Source organism: Lynx canadensis, chromosome F1 (assembly GCF_007474595.2).
Source record: "Lynx canadensis isolate LIC74 chromosome F1, mLynCan4.pri.v2, whole genome shotgun sequence".
In the NCBI taxonomy this organism is placed as follows: Eukaryota; Metazoa; Chordata; class Mammalia; order Carnivora; family Felidae; genus Lynx; species Lynx canadensis.
In genome coordinates, this window is record NC_044319.2 from 13,211,220 (window position 1) to 13,234,209 (window position 22,990).

Sequence of the window (22,990 nt, forward strand, 5' to 3'; positions counted from 1 at the left end):
ATAAGAAAACATTTTCACCTCCCCAAAAATCAGGAAGGACTGTTATCCACATCACATATATCAAAGGAATAACAATTATGTCATAATTGATCTAACTGCTGATGGGCAGGTTTCTTTTGCCAATAACTGGAGGGATGCAACCCCATAGTATCAGAAATATTAAATGTGAGAAACGTTGTATGGTGGTTTAGAGAAAATGTGGCAGTAATACATTTCAACTAAAGCTCAGCATGGCTTTGTGGGCTTGCCTGGAAATATAACCACTCTTTGCATTATTGTGTCTATGGAGAAATATATTCTGGTTTCTAAATAACTGATTACAGATGATTTTTTACAAAGAAATTCATTCCTTTATATTTACAGTGCCATTGTCATCTTTATGGGAATATTTAAAAGTCCACATGGGGGCGCCTGGGTGGCGCAGTCGGTTAAACGTCCGACTTCAGCCAGGTCACGATCTCGCGGTCCGGGAGTTCGAGCCCCGCGTCGGGCTCTGGGCTGATGGCTCGGAGCCTGGAGCCTGTTTCCGATTCTGTGTCTCCCTCTCTCTCTGCCCCTCCCCCGTTCATGCTCTGTCTCTCTCTGTCCCAAAAATAAATAAACGTTGAAAGAAAAAAAATTAAAAAAAAATAAAATAAAAAAAAAAATAAAAGTCCACATGTTATATAAAGCCAGGAGCTGGGTCTCATTTTCTAGCACATTCTCTCTGACCCAAGGACGAGCCACCAAAGTTAGGTTGCATTTGTTATCTTCTCTGTTGAATAATTGTACCTTTTTTTTCTCATTAGCTTTGTAGATCCCTCACTGCAATTTGAATCCCAACTGAAGATAATAGAGTCATCCTTTAAAAAGGTATTTTCTATTCCAAGTCTTGAGAAAGTGAGGCAAATGGGGAACAGTGAAGATGACAAAGAGGACATAGAGGTACGTCTCCGCTTCAGTTAGGAAGAGGCACTGTTATGCGCCACAGCAGTCCTGACAAATGCCCTTGCACCAAATGCCCTTTGCTACCTCCTTCACTCTTTTGAGATATAATAAACAGTCTACTCCAGTGCCTCTGGACTCCTTGTGAATTCCACAACCCTTGGGATTTAATGGACCGTATAGGAGTTATGAGAACAAATGAGTGAAGAGAGTTTAGGTTAATTGTTTTAGCAAGGACAGAGTTTATGGGCCAAGGCTGCAAAGAAGAAAAGAGGAGCAAAGAAAGGTGGAGAGAGGAAGAGCCCTACAGTAAGGTCAACAACACCTCTGGTCTCCATTTCCTCAGCACAGCTACACAGTGCACCTGCCTTGTAAGATGGGGGAGCGGTTCACGGCACATTGTACTGCGTGAGGTCCCATCTCTATAGCTACCTCGTTCCTTTCTTGCCTTCAGTGTATGGGGAGAACTCAGGGCCCCGGGACACAAAACTATAGACGTGGAGTACAATTACATCTAATTTTATCTGGCCGACTGTTTGTGCAATATTTTTGTTTTTCAGAATTTATATCAAAATATTTTAAACATGTATGAAGACACTCTTCTCATCTTGGTGTCTAAAGACCTCTACAAACTGCAAATCTTAAAGGTAAAGGGAAAGCAAGCACTTTTGTTCTCTGGTCTGAAATCTAAAAGAGCTCACTGTATTTCACTAATCATTTCCCTTTTGTCATATTTGCATCTTCTTCAAGTATTTGGTGGCTGATCTTTTGTTTCCTCCGAAGGTGTAAAATATCCCCCAAATGAAATCACTTCCCTTTATTTGGATTACAGAGACACACTTTTAAGAATGCAATTTGGGGGATGGGGCGCCTGGGTGGCTCAGTCGGTTGAGCGTCCGACTTCGGCTCAGGTCATGATCTCGCGGTCCGTGAGTTCGAGCCCCGCATCGGGCTCTGTGCTGACAGCTCAGAGCCTGGAGCCTGCTTCGGATTCTGTGTCTCCCTCTCTCTCTGCCCCTCCCTCGTTCATGCTCTGTCTCTCTCTGTCTCAAAAATAAATAAACATTAAAAAAAAAAAAAAGAATGCAATTTGGGGAGGATGGCATCACCAGACACTTAAGACAAATGTTATGTGGCAATGTAAAAGTGAATCCAATATGGGTTAACAGAGAGGAGAGGGTGACTGGCCTAAATCGCCTTCAGGTCCGTGCGACATTAAATCATACTTCGATAGTGTCTATATGATTGCTTGTTCCCCCACAGCCCTGGGACTGGAGAATCCCATGAGCATCCCATCCTCATGGACACCATGATAACTAACAGAGGAAGGTGTAACAGCTGCGCCAAACCCCACTTACATCAAGACTTCACTGTTTTTAACATCTCAGTCAGAGACAGGAGACTGCTCAGGATATCTGACGACCTTTAGCTGTGCATTTCTAGCAAGATGGCATCAGGGGAACCTGTCTGAAAATACTGGGGAACCAGAGTGACTGATTCTACCAGGAGCATTATGAGTCTGTGCAAACTATAAAATACGTTCAAGTCAAGAAGCAGAATTGGTATCTATGAAGACAAGAAGGAATGTGAGGAAAAATAAAATCTGCTGAGTTCCTTTGTGCCTAATTTAAGCCAAATATTTTCTGTGTACTTTAAAAATTTCACCTCACAGCCCTTTAAAGTAGTTGTGATTATTCCATTCTTAGAACTATTTCCCCATGCATGCTCTTTCAACCAATAAACCATTGTTTATTGAGCATTTGTTCTACATCAGGCACTAAGCTGAGTACTTCATATATGGGTTATTTCATTTAATCCTTACAATAAACCTATGAGGAAGTTACCATCATCCCTCCCACCCCCATTATGCAGATAAGGAAATGGAAGCAGAGAGAGGAGGAATAGTATGTACAATGCTCATGAATGGGGGAGCTACTCGAACTTGGTAACCTGGTACTTAACCATGTTGCTCTTATACCTTCCATGTCTAGAAACTCTCTTGATCCTCAAAAAGCTGAAAGCCCACACGTAGAAAAGGCAGAGACTGACCTCCAGGGATTTAGACTCTTCTGCCCTGGGAAATGGACTTCAGACCAGTTTTATACAATAGGAGCAAGTGAAAGGAGGACATTTAGCATAAATTCCATGGACTCCAGCAGAGTGCCTTAAGAAATCTGTTGATGGTAGCTGGCATGTGAGGCATAGGCAGTCTTCTTCCCTTCCCAAGCTTGTAAATATGTCCCTGCATCTGGAGATTTAGAACAAATAGAAGTTACAGCAAGATGGAGTTGAATCAAAATTAGCAAGAACCTTCTAACCGAGCTGCCTCCAGGAATATTTTCTGCACCCATGAGCCAGAAAATAACTGAGTGTTGAATCTGCAGAGGAAATTCTGGAGTAAAATGACATTTCAGGATCAGATGACATTTCAATTCTCTTTTAAAATAGAAAGTCAGATCCTGTGATTAAAGAGAGAGGATAGTACTTTGAAAGAAAAAGACGAGGAGCAGCAGATAATCCCATCACAGCCTCATGTTAAGCTCTTTATGATGACTGACAAAGTGACCGTTAGGTTGCACATTAGTAAAGACTCGTTGGATAGAATTAAGTAACATACAACCCATGCTGGAGGGGAGGTGGATGGGGGGGATGGGCTAAATGGGTGATGGGCATTAAGGAAGACACTTACTGGCATGAGCACGGGGTGGTACATGTAAGTGGTGAATTACTAAATTCTACTCCTGAAACCAATGCTACACTATATGTTAACTAACTGGAATTTAAGTAAAAAATATCATAGTAAATAGAAAACAAACAAATAACATTAGTAACATGCTACCCAGGTGTAGTTGCTACAATAGATGAAGTGTGCTAGATAGCTTGCAGCATACAACTAGCCGATTGTCCGTCTTTTTGAGAGCAATGTAGGTTAGATGTGACATAATCAGGAGCCCCCCGGGGACCCTTGACATGGTGGAGACGGAGACTAAAAGGAGGGGACTTGTAGAAACGGAAACACCACGCTCTAGGATGATTCTTGTGTTTCCCACAGGACATGGCCATGTGGATGAATGAAGACAGTTCATACCTGCAGGAAAGAGCCATAGTGGTCATCAGCAGGGTGCTGAGCTTTGCCTCCAGGAAAGTCAGGGGATACGTAAGTGACAGTGCAATTACGCCACCCGCTCCTGAAGGCCGAGTCTCTGTACTGCTGCCTTCCAAGTCTTGAGGCTGGAGAGTTCTAAATGCCTGCTTGGTATGAGCATGCAGGCAGGTTGGGATACTGAGAAGAGTCAATATCCTACGTGATTTTAGATGGCTCTGCAACTCGATTTTTTCACTGAACAATCTGTCCCTCAGATATTTTCATGGCAATGTATGTAAGTGTATCTCATTCTTTCAGCCAAAGCATATATCCCCGTAGTTTTGATGTATTGTAATTTAACTATAGATGGAAATTCGGGTATATTTGGGTTTTTTTTTTCCTACTTCAAACAATATACAAATGGTTATCTTTTTTCAAGTGCTTGTTCACTTAGAAATGCTTAGAAAGATAATAGATCAAAGAGTATGGATAGGTTACAGTTTTAGCATTACATAATTATCCTCCGGTTTGTATTCCTGTGGATATTAGAGTAATCATTTGCCCACACCTTCACCAACACTGGGATGTGATTGGACTTTCTAACGGTTGCCTTTCAGCTAGAAAGCAAACAGGCATCTCATAATTGCCAGTATTTACTGGGGTTTTCTGTATTTTTAATAACATCATTCCTTGCCTCCTAAAAATCCTTGCCATCTATGAACATTTCTCTCCCTTTTGGATAGCGTGTATCCAGTCTCTGTTTTGAAACTCATTCTTAACTGTGATTTTTAAACATAAGTCTTCTAATTGCTCACCTGATTGTTTGAATCATTCAGGAGTTCAGAATAAAGGGGGCCAGAAACATACATTCGTGATGACACCTTCACGTACCCATTTTCTACCTCTTATACAGAGAGCTTTTGACATATTGAGACAAAAAGCCTAGATACACTTTACAATATACCTGAATTTTTACTGTTTTGTTTAAAATCAGCTTTGGAAGGTAACATAATTTACTTACAGGAGGAAATTCAGTCCAGGATGTTCTTTGCATCAGCTAATTCTCTATTTCAAAAGAGAGATGGAGTGATTTGCTTCAATCTTCTGGTTGCCTGGCCAGGGAAGGCAGCCTTCTATTTCTAAAATGGCTTGGTTGTCCGTTCATATGTCTGAAAGGCTAGTCATTCAAAATTTTGCAGCAAGGCTTGAGATTAAGTGCAGTTCGCAACTCCAGCCTGTTTTCTGAACAGTTTCTAAATGTTTCATGCACTCAGCAAGTCTTTGATGGCGACTGTCTGACCAAGATCTATTCACGAGCGGCTGTCTGCTTTTGCATTTGTATTCAGTATACATATACTTGTTCATTTATATTCTAGTGAGTTCCACTCAGGTAGCAGGTATGACATTTTGGAGTTTTGTCATCTTCTGTCACCTCTTCTCAATTTTGATTATGTTCGTGAAGTTCATTCTCCCCTACACACATCTCATCCCTCAACTGTTAAAAAAATAAATCTGTAAATTCACATGTGTGCAGAAGCCTGTCATAAATTGGGTGTCCCTACTTACAACTGAGATTTGAGAAGTCAAACAGGGTAACGGATTACTTTGTTCTGCAATGTTCACTAAGGACCAGCAGGTGGAAGCACACCAGCATTTTCCAGAACATAGAAGCTAAGCTAGCATCAACCAGTTCGTCATAGTCAAGCAGGCATAAAACTTTATTAAGTTAACTTTCTCTTTAGGATAATGTCCTCTAAACATGGCTAAGTCAGTGAAATTAATGGGGGAGAGAGGACAAATATATGAAATAAAACAGATGAATGCATTATTAAATTAAAAACTAGGCTTCCCCCAGGCCTTGTCTCTGTATCTGTGTGTCTGACACATTGTAGATAATCAGTGAAGATCTGCTTTGCCCTTCTCTAATTATATGTAACTACCTATTCTGTGCTCACGTGCTGTCCGTTCACTGGAAAGACTTTTTTTTCTTTCATAAATTACTGTATGCTGGGGTGCCTGGATGGCTCAGTTGGTTAAGCGTCTGACTTCGGCTCAGGATCTCATGCTTCATGAGTCTGAGTCCCGCTTCGGGCTCTGCACTTGATAGTGCTGAGCCTGGAGCCTGCTCCACATTCTGTGTCTCTCTCCCTGCCCCTCCCCGACTTGTGGGCGCTCGCTCTCTCTCAAAAATAAATAAATAAACATAAAAAAATAAATTACCCTATTCTATACCTTCCAGAATCCCAGTGGCCCTTGTATTATTAAATAATCCAAACTACCATTTATATTCTATCAAAAATACTCTTTCCTGTAGTAATTCCCCTTATATGACCTATGTGCCTATCAGGGTGAAGAAAGAACTTCCACACTCAAAGAATATTTGTCCCTTCAATTGAACTATTCAATTTTCAAACAGGCAAAGAAACGTGAGCTAATCGTGTCATCTTATATCATTAACAGAAAGACTTTTCCTGGGTTTGTTCTTTTGGCACAGTCTTTCAGCATTTGAGAGATGGGTGGGGCAGCGCACCAGTGGTCCTGCCAATCTTTCTCTTGCTTCAGGGGCGCCCCTTTTATCAGCTTCCAACCACTCTCCAAACTTTTTTCCAGTTGCAACCTTTGGAGCCATCTTCTTGGCCACCCTCTGCTTCTAGGACCAGCCGATACCCTATTTTGAGCTTAACTCCTTATTACCGATCAACCAGGAGCACCCAGATTCGTCAGAATTATTCCACAGAGGTGGAGGCCGCTGTCAACTGCCTGGTCAACAGACATCTGTGGGCCTCTTACACCTACCTCTCTCTGGGCTTCTATTTTGCCATGAGGATGTGGCTCTAAAGGCATAAGCCACTTCTTTCAAGAATTGGCTGAGGAGAAGTGGGAGGGCACTGAGCGTCTCTTGAAGATGCAAAACCAGTGTGGCAGCCATGCCCTCTTCTAGAACATGCAGAAGCCATATCAAGATGAGTGGGGGTAAAACCCTGGATTCCATGGAAGCCGCCCTGGTTCTGGAGAAGAGCCTGAACCAGCCCCTTTTGGGTCTGCATGCCCTGCGTTCTGCCCATGCAGACCCCCATTTCTGTGACTTGCTAGAGAATCATTTCCTTGATGAAGCGGTAAAAGTCATCAAGAAGATGGGCGACCACCTGACAAACCTCCATAGGCTGGCTGACCCCCAGGCTGGGCTGAATGAGTATCTCTTAAAAAGCCTCACCCCGAAACATAACTAAGAGCTTCTGGAGCCCAGCACCCTTTTTGAGGGTCCCCTCTGGCATCCCCCTGGTGCGAGGGCTTGTGCCTGAGCCTCTTCCTGCAGCCACTAGGCAGCTTTTTAACCACCCTGCAGCCCTCTCCCAAGCTATGGGCCAAATGTAAACGATAAAGCTTTTAGCAGCAATAATAATAATAATAATAATAATAACTAGATGAGTGGGAATCCCCCCACCAAAAGAAGATGGGTGGGATTTACGGAGGAAGATGGGGGTGGAGTAGGAGGACCCTAGGCTTGCCTTGTCCAACACATACAAGTAGGTGACTACCAAATCATCTTAAGTACCCTAGAAATCAACCTGAAGACTGGCAGAATAAACTCCACAACTAAAAGTAGAGAAGAGTCCAGAAGAGCCCAAATCAAAGATGGTAGGAAGTGTGGACACACCATTTGGGAAAAAAACAAATCATGAATTCTGTGGTAGGGAGGGAGATGTGGTCGAAGAGAAGGGCAAGAGACAGACTAGCACAGTGGGTAGCACGCGGGGAAGACGAATCCCCATGGCAATTGGCTTGGAAAGTGAGAGGAGCCAAATTTCATGAGTTCTTGCAATCACTGGGGCTTAAAGCCTGGAGCTTTAAAGGTCAGCAGACTTGGCTCTAGAAGAGCTTAGAGGACATTGTGCTGCTCTTAGAGGGAAAGCAAACAGGCAGCCTATGGACATACAGCATGGAAACAGTGATATGAAAAGCACTTGGGGCACACAGTGAGGAGGTTATTTGCTCTTCTCTGAGTGTGCCCCAGAAAGGCAACGTTCATGCAGAAACCCCCCTCCATGAACAAGGGAACTGGCAGATGTCGTTTCCTTCTCCTTCCCCTCAGCATTAACACAGACCCATGTGCAGCAACCAGGACAGCGCAATCACTACCTAATTTGCTTACATGAAGCCCGGACCCCCCCCCCCCCACCGCCACCATGCTCCAGCAGAATCACCCTTCCCAATCATGCTTGCTTGGTCCCAGCCCAGCAGGTGCCCTTTCCAAGAAAACTGGCTGGCCCAAACCCCTGCCCATGTTGAGTCTCCTGTCCCAAGAGTTTTGCAGGGCTTCAGTTCTGGTAGAGGTGGCAATGGGTATCATCTCACAAGCGGACCAGAGCACACCTAGTTAAAACTTGTCACATTCGAACCAAGGACCAAACACTTCCCACAATAGGCAGAGAGACAGACAATTGAACTTCAGGATAAAGTGGCCAGGACACAACAGCAGAGCACACACAGCACACATTGAAGATACTCCCTGAAGTGACAAGCCCTGGGGAATAAGGGAGCTTACATTATAGGGCACTACAGGACCTCTTCTTCATAAGGCCATTACCTTCAAGAACAGGAGACATAGCTGACTGTTCTGACACAGAGAAGCAGGCACAGAGACTTAGACAAAATGAGAAGACAGAGGAATTTGTCCCAAGTGAAAGAACAGGACAAGGTTACAGGCAGATCTAAGTAAAAAATATCTAAATAACATGCTTGATAGAAAATTTAAAGTAGTGATCATAAAGATACTTGCTGGACTTGAAGAGAGAGTGGAAGGCATCAGTGAGACCATTAACACATGATAAAGAATTACATAGCATAGATAGAGGGCTGAATAAATAAAATCAGAGACATGCTTGAGGGAATGAATAGCAGACTGGAAGAAGCAGAGGAATGAATCAAGGTCTTCCAATGACCTGGAAGACAGAGTAATGGAAACCAATCACACCGAAAAAAGAAAAAAAGAATTATGCAAAACAAGAATAGACTTAGAGAACTCAGTGACTCCATCAAACATAATAACACTCATATTGTAAGGGTCCCAGTAGAAGAAAAGAGAGAAAAAAGTGGGGAGAAAATTTATTTGAAGAAATAATAGCTGAAAACTTCCCTAATTTGGGGAGAAGGAAACAGACATCCAGATCCAGGGAGCACAGAGATTCCCCAACAAAATCAACAAAAGCAGATCCACACCAAGATATATCAAAATTAAAATGGCAAAATATAATGATAAAGAAAAAAAATGGTTTAAATAGCAAGAGAAAAAGCATCAGTCAGTTACAAGGGAAAACCCATGAGGTCAGAAGGAGATTTTTCAACAGAAACTTGGCAGGCCGGAGTTCATGATATATTCAAAGTGCTGCATGAGAAAAATCTGAAGCCAAGAAAGCTCTGTCCAGCAAGGCTATCATTCAAAATAGAAGGAGTGATAAACAGTTTCCCCGACAAACAAAAACTAAAAGAGTTCATGACCACTAAACCAGCCCTGCAAGAAATACTAAAGGGGACTCTGTGAGTGGAAAGCAAAGACCAAAACTGACAATATGAAGGTAGGAAACACAAAAGCAGTAAAAAGGACTATTGCTGTAAAAAAAAAAAAAAATCAGTCAAGTCACAAAATAAAAAGATGCAAAATATGACAACATATGACTAAAACGTGGGGAGGAGAGGAGAAAAGAATGGGTTCAAACTTAAGTGACCATCAACTTAATATAGACTGTGACATGCAGAAGAGGTTATATACAAACCAATGGTAACCATATATCAAAAACCACTGATAAACATGCAAAGAATAAAGAGAAAGAATTCCAAATATATCACTAAAGAAAATGAGCCAACTACAAAAGAAAGACAAGAAAGGATCAGAGAAAATCTTCAAAACCCACCACAAAACAGATGACAAAATGGCAATAAATACATATCTATCAATAATTACTTTGAATGGAAATAGACTAAGTGCTCTAATCAAAAGACCTAGGATGACAAACTGGACAAAAGACAAGAGACTCATTTCAGTCCTAAAGACACGTGCAGATTGAAAGCAAAGGGATGGAAAAACTGTTATCATGCAAATGGATGTCAAAAGAAAGAGTATCAAAACTTAGATCACACAAACTAGACTTTAAAATAGACTGTAATAAGAGACAAAGAAAGGCACTATAAAATAATAAAAGGAACAATTCAACAAGATGGTACAACAATTATAAATATTTATGCACTCAACATGAGACCACTCAAATACATAAAACAATAACAAACATAAAGGAATTAGTTGATAGTGATACACTAACAATAAAAGATTTTAACACCCCCACTTAAATTAATGGAGAGATCATCCAAATAGAAAATCAATAAGAACACAGTAGTTTTGAATGACACACTTGACCATATGGATTTAACATATATTCAGAGCACTCCATCCTAGAAGTGCAGAATACACTTTCTTTTCAAGTGCACATGGAACATTCTCCAGAATAGATCACCTATGAGGCCAGGAAAAAAGTCTCAACAAATGCAAAAAAGATGATCTTTTCTGACCATCACACGTGAAACTAGAAATCAACTACAAGAAAATTCTAGAAAGACCACAAACATACGGAAGTTCAATAACATGCAGCTAAACAATGAATGGGTCAACCAGGAAATACAAGAGGAAATAAAAAATTACACGGAAACAAATAAAAATGAAAACACAGTGGTTCAAAACCTTTGAGATACAGCAAAAGCAGTTTTAAGAAGGAAATTTAGGGGCGCCTGGGTGGCTCAGTCGGTTGAGCGGCCGACTTCGGCTCAGGTCATGATTTCGCGTTCCATGAGTTCGAGCCCCGCGTCGGGCTCTGTGCTGACAGCTCAGAGCCTGGAGCCTGTTTCAGATTCTGTGTCTCCCTCTCTCTGACCCTCCCCCATTCATGCTCTGTCCCTCTCTGTCTCAAAAATAAATAAAAACGTTAAAAAAATTTAAAAAAAAAGAAGGAAATTTATAGAAATACATACCTACCTCAAATATACAACCTAACCTTACACCTAAATAAGCTAGAAAAAGGAGCAAGAAACAAAACCTAAGACCAGCAGAAGGAGGGAATAATAAAGATTAGAGCAAGAATAAATGAATATAGAATAAGTAATAAAATGTAGAAACTAAAACACACACACTGTAGAATAAATCAATGAAACCAGGAGCAGGTTCTTTGAAAGGGTCAATAGAATTGATAGGCCTCTAGCCACGCTTATCATGAAAAAAAGTAAAAAGACTGAAATAAATAAAATCACAAATGAGAGAGAACTAACAACCAACACCACAGAAAAACAAACAATTATAGTAGAATATTATTAAAAAATATATGCCAACAAATTGGACAACCTAGAAGAAATGAATAAATTCCTAGAAATCTATAAACTGCCAAAACTGAAACAGGAAGAAATAGATACTTTGAACAGATCAATAGCCAGCAAAGAAATGAAATCAGTAATCAAAAAACTCCCAAAAAATGAAGGACCAGGGCCAGATGGCTTCATAAACAAATTCTATAAAACATTTAAATACAAGTTAATACCTGTTCTTCACAAACTCTTCCAAAATACAAAAGAGAAAGGAAAACTTCCAAATTCATTCTATGAGACCAGCATTAACCTGATACCCAAACGAGGTAAATATAACCACAAAATAAGAGAACCACAGGCCAATATCTCTGGTGAACATAGATCCAAAAATACTCAACAAAATATTAGCAAACTGAATTCACCAATACATTAAAAAAAATTATTCACTACAATCCAGTGGGACTTATTCTCAGGATGCAAATGGTTCAATATTTGCAAATTAATCAGTGTAATACATCACATCAATAAGAGAAAGGATAAGAACCATATGATCATTTCAATAGATGCAGAAAAAGCATTCAACAAGGTAAAATGTCCATTCATGATAAAAACCCTCAACAAGGTACATCTAGAGGGAACATATCTCAACATAATAAAGGCCATGTATTAAAAACCCGCAGCTAACATTATCTTTAATAGGGGGAAAATGAGAGCTTTTCCCTTAAGGTCAGGAAGAAGTCCATTCTCACCACTTTTATTCAACACAGTACTGGAAGTAAGTCCTACCCACAGCAACCAGACAACAGAAAGAAATAAAAGGCATCCAAAATGATGAGGAAGAAGTGAACTTTTCACTACTTGCAGATGACATGCTACTATATAGAGAAAACCTAAAAACTCTACCAAAAAACTGCTACAACTGATCCACGAATTCAGTGAAGTCAGAGGATACAAAATCAATACCCAGATGTTGTATGGAAACCAATTTGACAATAAACTTCATATATTGAAAAAAATAAAAAAAAATCAATACCCAGAAATCTATTTGCATTTCTACACACCTATAATGAAGCAGCAGAAAGAGGAATTAACAATCCCACTTACAATTGCACCAAAAATAATAAAATACCTAGGAATAAACCTAACCAAAGAGGTGAAAGACCTGTACTCTGAAAACTATAGAACACTGATGAAAGAAATTGAAGACGACACAAAGAAACGGAAAGACATTCCATGTTCGTGGGTTGGAAGAACAAGTGTTGGTAAAATGTCTACACTACCCAAAGGAATCTACAGATTTAATGCAATCCCTATAAAAATACCACCAGCATTTTTCACAGAACTAGAACAAAGAATCTTAAAATTTGTATGGAAGCACAAAAGACCCCAAATGGCCAAAGCAATCTTGAAAGAGAAAAACAAAGCTGGAGGGATCACAATGTTGGGCTTCAACTTATATTACAAAGCGGTAGTAATCAAAACATGATGGTACTGGCACAAAAACAGATACATGTATCAATAGAACAGAATACAAAACCCAGAAATAAACCCACATTTACATGGTCAATTAATCTTCAAGAAAGCAGGAAAAAATATTGAGTGGGGGAAAAAACAGTATCTTTAATAAATGGTATTGGAAAAACTGGACAGCTATACGCAAAAAATGAAACTGACCCCTTCTTACACCATGCACAATAACAACTTATTGAATGGGAGAAGATATTTGCAAATGACATATCTGATAAAGAGTTAGTATCCAAAATACAAAGAGCTTATAAAACTCAACACCCAAAAAACAAATAATCCAATTAAAGATGAGCAGAAGATATAAATAGACATTTCTCCAAAGGAGACCTCCAGATGGCCAACAGACATATGAAAATATGCTCATCATCACTTACCATCAGTGAAATGTAAATTCATACAATGAGATATCGCCTCCAACATCTCAGAATGGCTAAATCAAAAACATAAGAAACAACACATGTTGGCAAGGATGTGGAGGAGAAGGAACCCTCTGGCACTGTTGGTGGGAATGTGAACTGGTGCGACCACTGTGGAAAACAGAATGGAGATTCCTCAAAAAGTTAAAAACAGAACTGCTCTGTGATCCAGAAATTGCACTACTAGGTATTTACCCAAAGAATACAAAAACACTAATTCAAAGAGATACATGCACCCCTATGTTTATAGCAGCATTATTTGGAAACAGCCTAAATGTGCATCAACTGATGAATGGATAAAGAAGTGGTGTCTATACACACACACACACACACACACACACACAATGAAACATTCCTCAGCCATAAAAAAGAATGAAATCATGCTGTTTGCCATGACATAGATGGAGCTAGAGAGTATAAGACTAAATAGAAGAAGTCAGAGAAGGACAAATACCATATGACTTTAATCATATGTGGAATTTAAGAAACAAAACAAATGGGCAAAGGGAAAAAGAGAGAGAGAGACAAACTAAGAAACAGACTCTTAACTGTAGAGAATGAACTGATGGTTACCGAAGGGGAAGTGGGGAGAGGCATGGATTAAATAGGTGATGGAGATTAAGGAGTGCACTTGTGATGATGAACACTGGGTAATGTATGGAAGTGTTGAATCACATTGTACACCTGAAAGTAATATAACCAACCCTGTATATTAGCTACCTGGAATTAAATTTTAAAATAAATAAATAAATAAAAGATGAGTGGAGGATTTCCAGTCAAAGCTAACAGATTATCTGCATGCCTTTCTCTCCTCTCCCTCTAAAGTCCTCACAAAATGGAAGTGATGAAATTTGTCAAATTAGTAAAGTTTTAGGTGGGCTAGATGTCAACAGGATGATAGAAAAGATAGAAAATGGTAACTGACAAAGCCTCACAAAGGAAGCTGAAAGACAGGTGCATGTGAACATTAGGATGGGGTACAGCTTTTTAGGAAGCAGTTTTCCCTATGCAACTCTGGAGAAGCTGGAGCTTGGAGGTCCAAGTAATGATGAAGGGTGAGAGGCAAAGCAGGGTTGAAAATACATGCATTAACTGAAAGGATTCACTGAAAATTTATAAAGAAGACTCTATTGCCTTCCTTCCCCCTTTACACATGTACTATATTCCACAGGGACCTGGGTCCACTGGTAGATAAAATTTGAGGACTTCTTCCTCAAAATGGCTAGAAAATCCCCTGAGAAAATTATCCTGATTGTTCAGAAATATTTCAGTGTAATCCCAGCGTCCCCACCTAACCACTCTAAAGCAAAGCCCACCTGTTGATGAGCCTTGCTCACATACATAAATTCTGCCAAGAAGCATTGCATTTGTAAGTATGACTAGATAACCAAGATTTGTCAGACATTTGGATTAACCCCTCCCAATACCAGAGTCAGCCCAAGATAAATAAAGAGAGAAACATGATTATCAAAATAAAGAGTCAATTCAGGTCACAGGTGAGAATTTAGCCTTGAAAAGAGTAGAGAAAACATAATTATATGCCAAAAGAAAATATAATTAAAGTAAAAAATGGCCTATGCATTAAACAATTTTACTTAATCATAATAATAAGACCACATTATTGATTTTCAACTTTTAGGATCAATCACAGAAAACTCAAATAAGTTATCGAATCCCATCAAATGCTATAAACTTAACAATGCAAAAGCAAAAATGCAGGGAAGAGTTTAGTGGTTCTTCAACAAGTTAAATACACAATTACCATATGACCCAGCAATCCTAGGTATATACCCAAAAGAATTTGAAAGAGCTGGTCAAACAAAAACTTTTACACAAATGTTCATTGCAGCATAATTCGCAATAGCCAAGACATGGAAACAACCTAAATGTCCATCAACAAAGTGAATGGACAGATAAAATGTGGTATATTCATACAATGGAATATTACTCCGCCAAAAAGAGAAATGAGGTCGGATATATACTGCAACATTAATAAAACTGGAAAACATTACACTGAGTGAAAGAAATTAGACCTAAAGGCCTACATGGTCTATGAAATTTACATGAAATGGCAGAATAGGCAAATCCACAGAGACAGAAATCAGCTTTGTGGTTGACAGAGACTGTGGTTACCAAAGCATAAAGACTGACTGGTTAGCGGTTTTCACTTGAGGTGATGAAAAAGATTTAGAGCCAGAGAGAAGTGGTGGTTGTTCCACATTGTGAATGTGATTTATGCTACTGAATTGGGTACTTTAAAAGGGTTAAAATGGTAAATTGTGGGTTATGTATATTTTTTGCCACAATAAATAAATGCAAGATAAAGTACAGGCAAAAGTAGTAAGAAAGTAGAAGACATGGTAGAAAAAAGTTGAAGGGAAATACAAGGGCTCCAAAACACTTACTCTATAAAGCAGAAGATCAACAAGGTATTTGTATACTATGAAACAAGAAATAAAAGTACTGCCATATTATGAAAACAGAAAAGGGAAGGACTACAAATAGTAATGTGCCATAATGAGTAACAAGCTGTATAGAGAGGATGGTGGTAAAACAGAAAGATGTGATAACCCCTAATTTATCACAGCAGGAATAGATAGGCAATGTCCCAAACTGATATTAGAACAGAAATGGGAGTCCATTATTTAGAGATAAAAAGGTGACCTCCAGAAGAAGCAGCTAAAAACACTTAGGAGTGGTTGCCTCTGGAATTTAGTACCTAAACTACCATTATTGTTAAGACAAGGAACCAGAGAGGCCACATCTACAAAGAAGGAATCCAGTAAGAAAGGGTCAGAAAAGTGAGCAGAAATACTCCAGCTTAGGGATGGATTCTGAGAAGTTTTTTTTTTTTTTCTCCAGATCTTAATGCTTATTTTCCTTTCAGCACTTGGATAGATTTTCTATAAAAGCAGGGCCATATTGTATTGGAAGTTCCCAAAGTCTTGTGTTGGAGAGAGTGTAGCTGTTGTTGGTACACTTCTGAAGGGCATAATCAGTGTGCTCCACAGTGCAGAGCCTTTCTCCTATCATGTTCCCCATCCTCCTCAAACGTGCCATGCAATCTAGAAACAGCCACACCTACAATAGAGACAGAAATTAGACAGACCCAACCTGGCAAACAGAATAGATAGACCACTGATAGCTTCATTTACAAAAACACCTGGTAATTGCACATCCACAAGTTCTTGAGGAGGCATAATCAGAAAAGCCATTGGAGGCAAATAAGACTTTAGGGGCAATCCCTTGTAAAGGGTTCCCAACTTCTGTGAACTAAGCTGAGAGGACTACTCCCCCATCAGGCCCAAAAGAGAAGTACCACTCAGTCCCACAGTGTGATGGTGGTTCTTAAAATCTTGCCATTAGATGGAAAAAGAAACCTGGCTGCAATTCCAAAGAAAAGAGCACCCAGGGAAGGAAAACATGTCTCCCTAGAGCCCAGAGTAATGTCTGTACTGTCTGCTTCTAGATTCTCCTAACTCATAGGACTCCTAGAGTAGAGGGACCCCAAGGCCAGCCTTACAAAGAATCCACAGAAGTAAAGGATTATCTCTCCTTCTTCCTCTGAGACCATCACTCCCAGTATCCTTGTTCAGTTATGCCCTTGACCCATGACCCAGTTCACTTCACATTCCTCTTTAGAAATGACTGTGTGTGTGTGTGTGTTTAAGGTTGAGAGAAAGGGGTGGATCAAGCAATATGAGAGGCAGAGCTAAGCAGACATATGAGAGAAGTAGAAAGAAAGAGAAACAGGCCGTGGGATCCTCCCACAGGGTTGACTTGGTTCTAACTTTTACCACCAACATTTGCTCTAATCCTCGAAACATCTATTTAAGAAAAATAATCACCTGTCTTAGAAACAAGAAGGCCTACTAGTTTACCAAACCTACCTGTGAACAGAGCCCCCTTTGTTTAAAAAATATTTGGTAACGGTACTCAAACCTTCACAAAACCAGAATGTCTCTTCCACCTCTCCTTTCTTCTTGACTAGTCAATCAAGATGAAAATCTAACTATTTGAACAGCCTGTGTCACAGGACATTGTAGGAAGAAATACATAAAGGTTGTGATAGTAGCTTTGACATCAAAAGTAAATGCTCTGAATTTTTAGAAAATGAATTTCTTTGGGAAGAATCAGAACAACTCCAGGAGGAAAAGTTACATTTCTCCAGTGGCTTACAGAGGCATCTGAAGTGTGTCATACATAGACAAGAGCACATGACAGTTTTTGGATATCCTCCCTCTGCCCCAATACCCTGGAATGTGCTGCCTGAAAATTGCTACCTGATTTACAGAATAGAAACTAACATTAGTTGAGTTCCCATTATTTCCAAACACTTTGCTAAGAACTTGCTTTTTCGTCGTAAATAGTCCCCACGATAACTATTATAAGGCAGCATTTGTTATCTACATTTCACAGAGGAGGAAACTGAGGTAGTAACAGATTTGAACATAGGTTTGGTAAATTTGGAAGCTCATCCTCTAACCCTAGTCCGATATAGATATTAGAGGATCGGATACCGACATTCAATGTTGACTAGGCACAGAAAATGCATTTTTCTCCCTTGTTTCTTCCCATTAGACAAGTGTTGACGCTCCATGTCTGGGTGTCCTGGCAGCAGAACTGTCTCTTCTGTGTTGCCATAATGACGTGTCAATCACACAACAAGCATCCTTGGGCATGCATCACCTCCTCTGCATTGCAAAGTGTCAGAACGGTAAGAATGATTTACCATCTCTTCTAAGGGGTACTACAAATTGTCCCTAACTGTTCTCCTTGTGGGTCCCAAGAAGGCTCTATGTCTGTAGATTTCTAAAGCCTGCCCCAACATCTATAGCTCCACTTTCTAATACGCCTTTCATAATCTTTTTAGAATGATCAAGATATGCCAATCATGGTTCTTCAAGATCTATAAAGTACTATACTTGGATTAGTGTTGGGTGTTAATGCTGGGGACAGGAATGCTATGGGGAAGAAGAGGAGAAAGAGATGAAATGGTACCAATGGGACTTTTTAAAAAAGGAGGTATATTTTCCCCCTCTAATGGGGCATCAAATGGAATATTGAGATTCTTGCTTCAGGGGTGGGGGAAAATTAGCCACCAGCAGTAAATGCTGCTGTGGCCTGCCTAACAAAGCTTAAAAGCAAGTCCTGAAAGTATCTTACTATTTCCAAATAACTTAGAGAAAAGATTTACCCTCCTGTAATACATGACTAAATGTATAAATATAAACATATATATATGTGTATATATATATACACACAATTTTATATATATATATATAATTGTGTGTAAGGCATTGAACATCAGATAACAAAGGACAATGATTTATGAGAGAGGGAAATAAATAAACAAAATGAGGTGGGGTCTACAGTTGCTTGAGCTTACCACCTAAAGTAAGTTTGTAGACTGCAACCCAATGGTGTCACCAAGAAGAGACAGAATTAGGGATCCAGAGAGGTCATGATAGCTAGAGCTCACAGGTCTGAGGGCCAGAGAGGAGTGCACAAAGAAAGAGCTCCAGAGATTTGCACAGGGTTCTCCTTATTCAGGTATGTAGTGGTCAGAACACACATGTGAGAGGATGCATGGGTGGTTCAGTTAACTGATTCTGCTCAGGTCATGATCTCATAGTTCGTGGCTTTGAGCCCTGTGTCGGGCTCCACACTGACAACACAGAGCCTGCTTGGTATTCTCATTCTCTCTCTCTCTCTCTTACCCCCCCTCTCTCCCCCTCTCTTTCTGCCCCTCCCCCACTCATGCTCACTCTCTCAAAGAAGTAAATAAACTTAACAACAACAACAACAAAAAGAATGCGAATGTGAAGGAAACTACCTGAGGCCAGGGGAGAATGTTTAGGGAGAAAAATCCAATGAACTCGCAAAGGCTAGGAATAGTGCCTATGACGATAAGCCAACATTTAAAACTTCATAATGCACAAGTAATGAGGAAGAGTACTCAAAGGGTTTTGTTTCATTAGAAGGAAAGACAATCTCTAGACTACATTGTTTTAGTGCCACTTAACAGACCTTAAAAATAAGATCTAAAAAGATCAGGTTATCTCCAAATACTTTAAATGTTAATCAGAATGAAGCTCAAACCTACTCCTAGGAATACCAATATTCCAGCAGTCAAGAAGTTAAAATTCACAGTGTCCAATAACAATTATTACACTTGCACAGAATCAGACCACAGCACATAATGAGGAGAGAAATGAATCAAAACTGACCCAGAAATAGCTCAGATGATATAATTTGTAGAAAGGGATGTTAAAACAATTGTTATAATATATTCCAATTATTTAAAGAGTCCAAGAAAAAGATGAACATGTTAAGTAGAGACATAGAAAAATTTCTAAAAGACCTCAATTGAACGTCTGGAGATTAAAAGCATAATATCTGAGGTGAAGAACACTCTGGCAAAAATTAACAGTGTAATTTTCAAGAGGGCCAGAGAAAATAAGACACATTTCATTCACAGGAACAAAAGTAAATATGACAGTAAATTTCTTATCAATAAAAGCCATAAACAATGGAGCAGCCTCTCAATGTACAGGGGGGAAAAAAGGCAATCTAGAATTCTTTAGCCAGCAAAAAATCTTTTAAAAACAAAAGTGAAATAAAGACATGTTTAGATATACAAGAGCTGCTAGAATTCATTGCCAGCAGATCTGCACTAAAAGAAATATTAAAGGAAATCCTTCAAGGAAAAACATCCAGGTGAAAATCTAGATCCGCATAAAGGAATGAAGAGTAATGGGTTGCAACTACGTAGGTAAATATTCTGTCCTCGTTATTTAAAAAAAAAAAATTGTAATGTTTATTTAGTTGAGAGAGAGAGAGAGAGAGAGAGCATGAGTGGGAAGAGGGGCATTGAGTGAGGGAGACACAGAATCCGAAGTGGGCTCCAGGCTCTGAGCTGTCAGTACAGAGCCCGACATGGGGTTCGAACTCATGAACTGTGAGTTCATGATCTGAGCTAAAGTCGGATGTTTAACTGACTGAGCCACCCAGGCGCCCCTTCTCATTATTTAATCTTTTAAAATGATAATCAACTGTTCAAGGCAAAAAATAATAATGTAAAAGCTATATGACAACAATAGAGGCTTGAAAGAGGAAGTAGGATTACTTTTTAAGGTTCCTGCAAACAGAGTGTGACATGTCACTTAACGAGTAAACTGTGATAAGTTAAAGATGTGTAATATAAACCTTAAAGCAGCCTCCTAAATAATATAGCCAAGAGGTACATATAGTAAGCCAAATTGAGATGTAATGTTTTAAAAACTACTTTAAAAGAAGACAAAAAAGAGGAAAAATAGAAAGAACAGATGGGAAAAATAGAAAACAAATAGTGAAGACTTAAAGCCATCTAGAGTAAATGTAAATATTCTGAACACCTCCAGTGAAAAGGTGGAGATTATCAGATTGGATAAAAAGCAAGGCTCAACTATATGCTGCCCTATGAGAAACCCAGTTTAAATGCAAAGCCATAAATAGAATAAAAGTTAAAAGTTGGAAGATAACACAGTAACACTAGTCAAAAAGAAATTAGAGCGGCTGAATCAATATCAAAAAATATATATTTCAGAGCAAAGAATGCTTCCAGGGAAAAAGAGGATCATTTCATAATGATAAAGGGGTCAATTAATTAATAAGACAACAATGCTAAACATGTATGTCCCTAAAATAAAAAATTTATAAAAATTAAAATACATTAACCAAAAATGGATAGAGCTAGGGGGCGCCTGGGTGGCTCAATCGGTTAAGCATCTGACTCTTGATTTCAGCTCAGGTCACCACCTCAGGGTCATGAGATTGAGTCCCGCAACACTCTCCATGCAGAGCAGCGAGCCTGCTTGAGACACTTTCCCTTCTTCTCCCTCTGCCCCCACTCGCTTGTGCACATGCTCTCTCTAAAAATAATTTTTTAAAAAAGGATAGAACTACAAGGAGCAGATGTACAATTATAGTCATAGAATTCAGTATCTCTTTCTCAATAATTCATAATCACACAGAAAATTTTTAAGGATATAGACTTGAACCAACTTGACCTAATTAATATATAGAGAACATTCCACCAATAATGGAAAAACGAACATTCTCCTCAAGGGAAAAACAGAAAACTTACCAAAATAGACCACATTCAAGCCATGAATCAAATCTTAAGAAAGTGTAAAGTCTTTAATTTGTCCAAAATGTATTCTCTGACCAAAATGGAATTAACCTAGAAATAAAACTAGAAAGATACCTGGAAAATTCAAAATATTCGGAAACCAGGTAATCCACTTCTAAGTAACCCATGAGTCAAAAAAAAGAAATAAAAGTAGAAATTGAAAGCATTTTGAACTAAATGAAAAAATACCTACAAAGAAAACGCCAGACTGTAATGTTCTAGCAAACACTTAAAGGTAGAAAGTATTCCAATCCTACCCAAATTCTTCCAGAAATGTGAGAATGAGGAAACACGCCAAATCATTCAAGGAGGCCAGCAACATTCTGATACCAAAACCACATAAAGACATGACAACAAAAACAAAAACAAAAAACTACAGACCAATGTTCCTCAAATACATAAGTGCAAACGTTTTTAAATAGATCCGCACATATATGGTCAAATGATTTTTGATAAAGAGTCAAAGGCAATTCAATGGAGAAAGAGTAAACATCGATAAATGGTGTTGAAAAATTGGTTATGTATCTATGCCAAAGAACTTTGATCTATATCTTATATGTAATGCAAAAGTTAATTCAAAATGGACCCGTATGGGTCCATAACTATGGACCCATCGTTAAAACTATGAAACAAGAAGTCCTTGTACCTTGAGTTAGGCAAAGATGTCTTAAACACAACACCAAAAGCATGACCTATACATTTTAAAAGTGAAAAATTAAGTATTTCTGCTCTTTGAAAGACACTGCTAAGAGAACAGATAAGCCACAGACTGGGAGAAAATATTTGCAAGTTACATATCTGACAAAAGGCTCACACCCAGAATTTAAAAATGAACACTCCAAACTCTGTAAGAAAACAGACAACCAAATTAAAAAATGGTAAATTTGAATTTGAATTACTGAGTCATTTCCCCAAAGAGACACAGATGGCAAAGACACACATCAAAAGATGTTCAATATTTGGTCATAAAAGACGTGTAGCTTAAAAACTGCCCGAGATCCCACTACATATTCATTAGGATGTCTCAAATGGAAACTCTGACCATACCATATGTTATTAAAGATGTGAAGCAGCTGGGACTCTCACGTTGCCAGAGGGAGCGTGACATGGTACGACAACTTTGGCAAACAATTTGGCCGTTTATCCTAAAAAGATAAACACACATCGACCAAATGACCCAGTCATTCCATAACTTGGGATTTAGCTAAGAGAAATGAAAGCAGATACCCAGAGCAAAACATGTACACAAATGTTGACAGCACCTTTATTTGGAAAAGACAAAACCCTGGAAACAACCCAAATGTCCATCAATAGGCAAATGGGTAAGCAGACGATGGAATAGTATTCATCAGTAAAACGGGAATGATAACCTATACCTATACCTATACCTATACCTATACCTATAACCACTTGGGTAAATCATAAAACAATTTCGCTGAGGGCAACATGCGACACAACAGAAGAGTACATCCTATATGAATCCACTTATCTAAGATCAGAAAGTACACACTTGACAGA

At 39.2% G+C, this 22,990-nt stretch overlaps 1 protein-coding gene across 1 annotated transcript in view; it reads left to right on the top strand.

Moving 5' to 3' along the window:
- The window catches only part of MROH9 (maestro heat like repeat family member 9), an 80,394-nt gene that overhangs the window by 22,042 nt on the left and 35,362 nt on the right, over positions 1 to 22,990 (top strand). The window contains exons 3-6 of the mRNA XM_030303177.1: positions 789 to 924; positions 1,485 to 1,571; positions 3,977 to 4,081; positions 17,881 to 18,016. Coding sequence (XP_030159037.1) covers positions 789 to 924; positions 1,485 to 1,571; positions 3,977 to 4,081; positions 17,881 to 18,016 — 464 coding nt within the window. The remainder of the gene's footprint in view (positions 1 to 788; positions 925 to 1,484; positions 1,572 to 3,976; positions 4,082 to 17,880; positions 18,017 to 22,990) is intronic.